The sequence below is a fragment of the Macrobrachium rosenbergii genome, chromosome 46 (assembly GCF_040412425.1).
Source record: "Macrobrachium rosenbergii isolate ZJJX-2024 chromosome 46, ASM4041242v1, whole genome shotgun sequence".
Classification (NCBI taxonomy): Eukaryota; Metazoa; Arthropoda; class Malacostraca; order Decapoda; family Palaemonidae; genus Macrobrachium; species Macrobrachium rosenbergii.
In genome coordinates, this window is record NC_089786.1 from 46607008 (window position 1) to 46617566 (window position 10559).

At 38.0% G+C, this 10559-nt stretch overlaps 1 protein-coding gene across 1 annotated transcript in view; it reads right to left on the bottom strand.

Moving 5' to 3' along the window:
- LOC136830281 (SET and MYND domain-containing protein 4-like) overlaps positions 1-3758 on the bottom strand; it is a 10979-nt gene extending 7221 nt beyond the window's left edge. Inside the window, exons 1-2 of the mRNA XM_067089662.1 lie at positions 3593-3758; positions 584-1331 (exon numbers count right to left, since the gene is read on the bottom strand). Of these exons, the coding sequence (XP_066945763.1) occupies positions 584-1286 (703 nt within the window). The 5' untranslated portion in view covers positions 1287-1331; positions 3593-3758. The remainder of the gene's footprint in view (positions 1-583; positions 1332-3592) is intronic.
- Between the last annotated feature and the right edge of the window lie 6801 nt (positions 3759-10559).

Below are 10559 nucleotides of genomic sequence, written 5' to 3' on the forward strand. Positions count from 1 at the left end.
GACCAGTCATCTTCAAATTGCTTTCTTTGGAATCAGGTCAACTGTTTTCCCGTTATTCTTTTATTTATTCCATACACAAGCACTGCATAAGCAATGGCATTCAAATATCAAATGAGAGATTAGTAGAACACAAGTAGAGGAGACTAGGCATTATGGAACTTTGTATATGAAGACGATAATGATTTCCATAGAAACTTTTAGGAATTACGGCAATATTTTTCTTTTGGCCTAAGAGAATAATCTTGTTATCTGGCAACTTTGGAAGGTGAAAGTATGCACATATCCTTTTGGGCTTATTTTGGTTTTAAATGTCAGTTTAATCATGTGTAGTTGGATTATTACATGTAAGTGACAATGAATGAAATGACTTGATAAGATTTTCAGTTATCTCTCACAGTATCAGTGCATGCGATGAAAAAGAGGACAAGGGCATAACCACTAATTTTATTAATCACTCCTTGTCTCCGTACACACCCTATGTGAAATGTTATTCGTCTGTGCTAAATTTGGGCTTTCGATATGTCTCCATTCACATCAATAACTTAAGTTCAAAATGTACAGTAAGGTCTGATGAATTCCTCACCTGGCAAAATTTCTTTTTGAGCTACGAGGTATCGACCAGCTGTTGGACTGAATGCCACCTTTACAGAACCACTCATGGCAGGCAAAGTTGGATTGCTCTCTGCCAATACGGGTGGGTTAACGGCGTGATACGTAGCCAATCTCTCCGGCCGACTTTCTGAACTTTCCATAGCTGTGGTGCAACCTTCCTTCCTTTTCACTAACTTATGCTGGAGTGATTCAGGGTATCCGTACTGGAAGGCTCTCTCAATATCATTCAGGCAATCCTCATATTGTTTCAGCTCGAAAAGAACAGCCGATCTGTTTGCATAAGCCAGCGGCAGAGCTTCGTAATCGTTCTCATCTGCCACATCTCCATTTTCTACCGAGTGGCTGTCAGTTTTCTCTCCCTCACAGTCTAGTGGTGGATGAGGAGCAGCAAGGATGCTGAGGTTGTAAAGCTTCAAAGCTCCACTGAGGTTCTTCTTTTGGTAGGCCTTATTGCCATCTCCACGCAGCTGCTCTGATTCACTCTTGGATTTCCTAGAAGGTAGAACCTCTGGGTTCAAACACGAATGAGCTTCTTCCAGACCCCAGAAGTGGGAGAACATATCCACAACACTGAACCTTCCATGGAATTTCTTTAAGATCTCTGAGGACTTCTCTCCTCCGTAGCCTGCCAAGAGATTGTGGACTTGGTTGTCAATTCCTAGTGACTCTGCCATCTTAACTATAAAACACTTGTCGTTCCTTGCTTAATGAAGGTACACCTGAAGCAGATAAGAGAGAGATCCATTAAGAAAGCTGACATAAACATATTACTGTTAATTCCCTCTTCCTTCCGCACATTTCATTTTCGTCTGACATTATTTAATTACTCACTTAATATTTCTTAAGCAATGTTATTCCATCTCTTTAGTCAATTAAAATATTATGACTAAATTCACTATATGTCTTAAAAAAAATTTCTGTTTTAATTTACTGATACATCTTTGATATGTACATGCTTTCACATTCCTTAACTGGTCTTTAAAAATTCACTTTTTATATTTAAAAAATGGTGGTACAAATACGGCTCATCCTCTCTATACTTCAGATTTAGAATTTTGGTTCCATCCAAAGTCAATAACATCTACTTTAACTTTCTTTTGTGGTGAAAAACCATAATGTGATTGGTTAGCATCTTCCTACTGAGCTGATAGATTTATTATGCTCTACAGATGCATATTTCGGTCTCTTTCTTTTCCTTGCTGCGAAATCTTTAATGCTCTCCCAACAGTGGTACCCTTCCCAAACGGGAGTCCTAAGGTTTGCAATAAGTCACTAACAAAAATAATATAAATAACTGAAGCTGATCAGAATGCCTTGGCATAAATAGAAATTAACAGGAATCATAAGCCCTAACTGTTTGGATTTTATTAAATGAAGTGAAGTGTAACTGCTTTTATGTGCTGTGTGTTCTCAGTATAATTATCTCTGTACAATGACCAGCAGCTGAAAACAACCACTAACAGTTTCTGTTGACAAAATTTGTAAATTACTGTAATGTTGTAAGAGAACAGTCTGGTGTTGATCAATAGTTTTATCACAAATATGATTATTTCACTTGTAATTAACACCTCTGAAAAGGCTATTTCTACCAATAACTGAAACTCAACAGTTATAATAACAAATACTGAATAACTAACTCAAATTGCAGGCTACTGGAGTAAGCCCAACTACATTTAAATCTGCCTCGGTGTAACCAGCAAGAATCCACCAGAGTTCTCAACCAAACTGTCCAAACAGTTCAACCAGCCCCTGTATAACCAGCTTAAGGAACCAGCCCTTAAGAGTTATCAGCCAGCAGTTAAACCAGCCTCTGCAAAACCAGCTTAAAGATCCAGCCACTGGAGTCAGTAACAGTGGTTGAAACAGGCGCCTTGTAAAGCTGTTAACGCCAATTGCTGGTTCAGTAAGCTATCTAACTCACTGAACCAGCATCTGGAATTAGCAACCCAATGGCTGAGCAAGCCCCTGAGTAACTAGCTGCACGAACCAGCCTTTGAAGGTAGCACCCTAATGGTAGAATCAGACGTTGGTTAAGAGACCAGTCATTTTATAACAAGGTTGGGTAAACAGCTACTAGGGTATACATCATGGCCAGTGAACACCTTGTTTAGACAACTTAAGAATCAGGTTTTGAAAGAGCACATGTTCCACTTGGAAAATTAATTCATATTGGGCATTTATTTTTGGGCACTTCTGGAATTTAGTCTTTTTACCCTACTTTGGGAGAAGCATAAAACTAATAAACTTTTGAAAACTACTCTTAGAAAAATTTAATATAGTTTTACTTGGTGAAAGAAAGTTTTGATTCCTGTCAAATGGCTGCCATGTGTGTGAAAGCTGTCACCACCTTAAAAATGCATAATAAAGTAGACGCTTTTCAGAAAGCAATAATGATAAAATTATTGTTACTAATCCAGCATTACCGCGTGATCTTCATCGCTGAAATTTAGAAATAGAATCTTCTCTTTTTAACTAGGATAAATTGCTCGTCTGATTTCGCTTCGTAAAGAGGGAAAACTGTTTGCAAATTCTTCAAAGAATTTTTTTTTCTTTAAAATAGTTTACCATGGAATCACAGTTAAGTAATGATTAGCACCTTGAAATAATAATTTTTTTTAGTTTTTCTTAACCTGTGCACGTGTTTGATTGCCAACCAATGACTGAGAATCATTTTTATATATACAAGTCGTTATCATCAGCCTTTTACTATAAAGCGCACAGTTTCAGATTATATTCCTGACATATTTATAGTCTCAATCTATCTCGCTAAACTTAGCTAGATTTACTAGAAATTCTCTCGTTACGTAATCTGCTGAAGGTAACATCAAAACGAACGGAATTTCTCTTTAATTCTAACAGACAATCTCTTGCTTGCAAGAAATTTCCCAAAGAAATGATGCATCCATAATGTGGCATTGTTTTTAAGCATGACCGCATTCTTGGTCAGTCACGGAGTAAAATTATTACTTAAATCGCTTACCTGAGATTCCTGGATGTCTAAAACGGTACAACAAATGCCTTCAGTCCCATGGATAGCTTGAGTCACCCACACAGAAGCATAAAACGCTAGATTTTTCGATATTTACACCATCATGACACTACGGAAACAGCATGCGACCAACACTGACAAGCTTCACTCAGTGCCTGGCTGCCAGCCACGCCGGGCCCAGAGGTGCCGGCGAACATTTCTGTTTTCCGCATCCGACCTTAAAATACACAGACCAGGCGACACGCACCGGCTGTCAGTGCCCAAGGAGGAAGCACTGACAACCTTCCCCTAGAGGGCTGCTGCGGTCTAGCCACTTTGTCACACCTCCATGAGTGATGGAGAATGCTTTAGCATGTGAACTCTGATTCTCAGGCTTACGCAGTCTGTACCTATTGGCAAATGGAAACATATAAATATTAATTGATCTTTATTTTTACGCATGCTTTTGTTTCGTTTCACTTGCATGTGTACATGCAAGAGAGAGAGAGAGAGAGAGAGAGAGAGGAAAGGCAATAGGGTACGATGACTTACTATTTTCATTTCTAATTCCAGACGCAATGGGCTAATTTATAAGTCCAGTCAATACATTCACGCCTTCTTTTATCAGTGTCAAAATCTCAGGGTTTGTCTAACATAACCTTTTCCACAACTTTATTTGATAAATTCATCTTTCATTATAACCATAAATCGGATTCTGACGAACGTACAAAAACGCTACTCTCAGACTTTGATTTTCACTTTCATCGATCTCTCGAACTGTTGCTGCCATGTTCAAGACGTTTTATTACGTGGCTCTGCTGGTTTTTGGCACCTTATTGTGACCCATTGCGTCCAATATACACCGATGGTCACCTTACACTGACCCACGGATGATAGAGTTCTGTTAATCATGGCACCGACCGAACCTTGATTCGTTTAACTTGTTTTTTAGTTTTCTGTAAGAGAAAACTCTTGTGCCGGCTTTGTCTGTCCGTCCGCACTTTTTCTGTCCGCCCTCAGATCTTAAAAACTACTGAGGCTAGAGGGCTGCAAATTGGTATGTTGGTCATCCACCCTCCAATCATCAAACACACCAAATTGCAGTCCTCAGTCTCTGTCGTTTTTATTTTATTTACGGTTAAAGTTAGCCATAATCGTGCTTCTGGCAACGATGTAGGATAGGCCACCACCGGGCTGCGGTTAAAGCTTCATGGGCAGCGGCTCATACAGCATTGTACCGACAGCACCAAAAGATAGATCTATTTTCGGTGGCCTTGATTATGCGTTGTATCGGCTGTACAGAAAACTCGATTGCGCCAAAGAAACTTAGGCGCATTTGTTACTCGTTTATCTGATGATTTAGGGTTGATTGGTGGCAATGAAAAAAAACTGCAGAGACTGGTAGAAGTCTACCGGCGACGACTTGACGTCTTATTCGGGCTTTCTGCCTCTAGCAATCCTGTTGCAACAGACTCTTCATTTCTCCAAGGTGGTTCGATGAAAACTGATCGCCTGCGATAGATTTTACGATAAATTTATGGACTTCGTTTATTGTCTCCATTCAATAGAAGCGTGATAATGATGCAATATTGCACATGAGATGTATACCTAATTTGTGGTTCTTAGTTTGGCGTTGCGAAAAGGAATTACCACCACTGTATATCTGTTTGTTTGCAAATAAGACAAAAGCAAAGCGGAGAAATGAACTTAATACTTGAATGAACGTCTGCTAGTTAATGTTTTGTCTATTCAGTATTTAGTGACCTGACATGAATTGTTGTAAACCTGTTCTTTCGATCAGTGAGGTCAAGCAGAATTTGGCCTCAGCCTATACTTGGACGGGTGACCACCAGTGACAGCCGTCTGTGGGGCATTAGTGCTTGTCTAACAGCCCGGTCAGGAGGTGAGGTGAGTTTATTGTACACCATTATGTTGGAATGGAATATGGAATTTTGGCCATAGGCCAAGCGCTGGTATCTATGAGGTCATTCAGCGCTGAAAGGAAAATTGAGAGTAGAAGGTTTGAAAGGTGTAACAGGACGAAACCCTCGCAGCTGTTAGGAGTTGGTGGAAAGTAAGACGGAAGAAAGTAAATATGAACGGAGGTACAGTAAAAGGAATGAAAGGGGTTGCAGCTAGGGGCCGAAGGAACGCTGCCAAGAACCCTAAGTAATACCTACAGTGCACCACATGAGGTACACTGACAACACCGGCCCCTACGGAGCCCATTACGTTATAGTGAAGGAAAAGAGCCTTTACACAGTCATGAAAGTATGGAAAATCCGATGTTTATTTGCTAATTCTCGCTCCTGTTATAGGTTTCGGTATTTCTGTTTGTTCTAGAGATGAGATGTTGATTGTTCGTGATACACAGAATAGAGAGACTGATCGCCTGGAAAGCAATCGCTTTTTATTTGAGCTTCTAGATGAGAAGAGTGACGACAGTAACCTGAGAACTACTGACATGCTTCTTTTCAATCAAAGCAAAATTGTATAGAAAATTGGGGAACGGGAGATTCCCCCACAAAAGATTCTCCCCCGGAGATATCCCCCCTGCCAACCACCCCCGCCCCGTACCATTTCCCCCTTTGTTATTTCCCCCAGCGTCAGTTCCCCCTCACCCCATTAGTGTGAGTACCAAGTGGCTTTATTTTTCCCAATGCTTGGTCCAGTAATAAGGTATTTACAGTTCAAAATGATTTTGGCGATGATTTGTAACAGTGTGAGTACTCAGTCTCAATAATGTGATTATGAATCAATTTACTGGAGGACTTTTACCAGAACAACAGCGTCGTCAGTATGCCCAGGCTAATGTTCGTATTACAACAATTGTTCGTGGCTTATTACAACAGAAAACTGAAATTTTTCAGTTTTAGTAAAAAAAAAAAAACGTTGAAGTCGTAGGGAAGGCAGGAAATGTTGTGGCATTCTGTTTAATTGGAGTGTTAAATTTAGTTTGTTTTTATCAAATAAATGGTGATCAGTATCGTCTGATTTTATTGAAACCTTCATCATTTACAATTAAACACAAATAATTAACTAGTGTATTAAACCGGGGAAATGCCTGCAGGGAAAAATCTACGGGGAAATATCTCGGGGGAAATGGCAGGGGCGACCTCTCCGACGGGGTGGGGGGATATATCCAAGGGAGGGGAAGATCTCCTAGACCCAGAAAATTTACAATTTACTGTTCTGAGAGAGAGAGAGAGAGAGAGAGAGAGAGAGAGAGAGAGAGAGAGAGAGGACGAACACGGCACGGTTTCTTAGAGTATTATTAAGTCCAGAGAGCATGGATTATTCATCCAATATCCAAACTCTATCCAAGAAAGCAACTTGTTAAGAGGAAAGAGGAAAAAAGGAGAGCAAGAAGACAGAATAGAATTAATAATAAAAGAATAATATTGAAGAAGAAGAAGAAGAAGACGAATCAGTCAAGGTTATTTTGCCAACTCTTAATGTTGACTTGTGGCACAGACGCAGAGCGAGTCCTTTATGCTAGTTGCATAAAATGTACAACGGCAAACATCCTCTGCGCTCTTCTTTATCTGACCAAGGTATTATTGCTCTCGGCACAAGGCAGACTGCTGCTGCAAACAGTGCGTCATTTTCTAGCATCAGGTTTAATGTGACTCAGTTTGCCCTAAGTTTTATTTTGGCTACAACTAAAATGTGGAATAGTTTGCCTGCCTCTTGCAGTTGTGAAGTTTTTGACCTCCAAATGTTGAAGCGAGGAGCGAATTCATTCCTGCTCTCTGCTGCTGCTGTCGTCTTCTGAATTTCAGGTGTCAGTTTTATTTTTTATTCCCTTATATTGATTTATTTATCACCTTTTCCTACAACTTCTCTCTCTCTCTCTCTCTGTAGGCTGATTTCACTTTGGAACCCCCTTGGGTGCATAGTCTCTAGACTCTGTCTTGAAGGGTTTTCAGCTGAAGATTTAGGAAAGAAGAAGAAGAAGAAGAAGAAGAAGAAGAAGAAGAAGAAGAAGAAGAAGAAGAAAGAAGAAGAAGAAGATAAACTTAAGAAGAACGGAGTCAAGTGGAAATGAAAATGACTCTTTTCCTATTAAGAAGAAGAAGAAGAAGAAAAAGAAGAAGAAGAAGAAGACTGGACGAACAAGCTGGACGCTCCTTGGGGGCACTGTAGAGGCCCTTCGCTGCTCCACCTCGTGAAGATTACGGTCCAGTGATCCCCAGGTGATGGTGGACCGTTGGTGCCTGGGGGGAGGGGGAAGGGGGAAGGGCGAGTCTGGTTACCCGTACACTCACAGTTTAACTCTTTCTGAAACGGATCGATTATCTCTCTTGTTTGGATATGTTCCAGAGGTCCACGTCAGGCCTCCTGCACCTTTTCACATCGTGCAACAGTTAGGGGACGCCAGGGGTAAAGCTTTTTGCTGGCACAAGGCCGGATTAATATATATATATATATATATATATATATATATATATATATATATATATATATATATATATATATATATATATATATATATATATATATATATATATATATATATATATATATATATATATATATATATATATATATATATATATATATATATATATATATATATATATATATATATATATATATATATATATATATATATATATATATATATATGTATGTGTGTGTGTGTGTGTGTATTTATTTATATTTATATATATACATATATATATATATGCACACACACACACACACATATACATATATATATATATATATATATATATATATATATATATATATATATAGAGAGAGAGAGAGAGAGAGAGAGAGAGAGAGAGAGAGAGAGAGAGAGAGAGAAATGTTATAATTTCTCAACTTATTTATGTTAAACCATTTCATTTGCTACCCATTTTTGCAAATGAATCACCTTTTTGGACGGGTCCACGTGTACATATGTTCTTACCAAATATCAATGACCAGAATTCAAGTCGAACAGATTTCTGCTTGACCGACCGCGCGTGTTATAGATGTTTTACAGAAGCTCGTTGAATCTATACATGAAGTTTTAGAATTGAGAATTCTGCAACTTTATGCAAGAGTAAACGCTAACGGAACTCCAATGCAGAACATTTTCGTCTCTCTCTCTCTCTCTCTCTCTCTCTCTCTCTCTCTCTCTCTCTGATTCAAGTCACTGTTTTCTGTACAGTAACTATATCGTGAAGGAAAATCCTTCAGTGATAGATAATTGACGCATTAAATCTTGGACTCGATGAAGTTGTTGACCCCTGGTAAGGAAACGGGATGAAGTGAAACATAGCGACTGGTTCGCCATATTGAATTTGGGTTAGAGTTTGAATGGCAAAACTAAAGACGAAGAGTATTGTGGTTGCTTGAAGAAATCTCTCTCTCTCTCTCTCTCTCTCTCTCTCTCTCTCTCTCTCTCTCTCTATATATATATATATATATATATATATATATATATATATATATATATATATATATATATATATATATATATATATATATATATATACTATATATAATATACATATATGTAATATAATATTGTACACACACACACATATATATATATATATATATATATATATATATATATATATATATATATATATTGTATTTTCAATTCAAAATTACGGTACTGAAGATCTAATAAAATTACTGATATTCTTGAAGCCTAAGAAGACTGAGTTTTCACAGAAATCAGTTTATTACCCAAATTAAGCCCTCTCGGACTTCAACGAACTTTCTAACAATTTGATAAGAACCACGATCCCATAATTTTGAACTGAAAATGCCACAGAGAGAGAGAGAGAGAGAGAGAGAGAGAGAGAGAGAGAGAGAGAGAGAGAGAGAAATTTCATCGTACAACCACAGCATTGTCAACCAATATATTTGATCTCATTCCGTTGCTTCTTCACGGGTCAAAAATTTCATAAAATTCAAGATTTTATGGATACCTTGTCTGTTATCTTTTATGGGATGATTTTCCTTCACGTTTCAATTACTCACAAAAAAAACAGGAACTTCAATCAGACCAGAGAATATTGTTTTGAGTTCCGTTAGCGTAGAGAGAGAGAGAGAGAGAGAGAGAGAGAGAGAGAGAGAGAGAGAGAGAGAGAGAATCATGGTACCACCCAAGCATTGTCAACCACTCTGCCCTAAAATGGAAACCTGCAGTATCTGCAAAATTTTCGAAATTGAGATATGCCACCTATTGGGCTCGTGAAATTCTAATACACAGGTTACTGCAGTTTCAGAATGATTCTTCAATGCTTTCCACGAGTGCTTAGGGGGTCCCATTTGCAGCATCTGCAAAATCAGTAGTAAGGCAAGGGAAAAGTGCAGTATCTACCATTTTTCTCACTTTTGTATTTTAGCAGATCCTGCAGTCTTCCATTTTAGGGCAGCACTTTGTTCCATTTCATTCCGTTGCCTGTTCAGGGGTCAATAGCTCCATAAAATTCAAGGGTTTATGGATACTTCGTCTTTTATCTATTATGGAAAGGCTTTCCCCAGCCATTTTGTTACTTACAGTAAAAAGGAAATTAAATCAGGCCAGACAATATTATTTTGAGTTCCGTTACTTTTTCGCGCTGCAGAGGTTTTTTTAGATTCTAAAAGTTCATGTACAGATTGAACGAGCATCTATAAAGCATCTATCACGATTGCAGACGATCAAGCATAATTGTATTTGACGTAATTTTGTTATTGTTTGCATTGTTGACATTTAACGTGTGCTTGTGTACACTTCGGCATGGTCCAAAAGGCCATCTGTTAACAGGAATAAACAGGGAAGTTGAAAATTTGTGACTTAAAGTATTAATGTACAGACATACAAAATGTGTGTATAAATATACATGCAAATATATCTAATTATTACATCTCTCTCTCTCTCTCTCTCTCTCTCTCTCTCTCTCTCTCTCTATATATATATATATATATATATATATATATATATATATATATATATATATATATATATATATATATATATATATATATA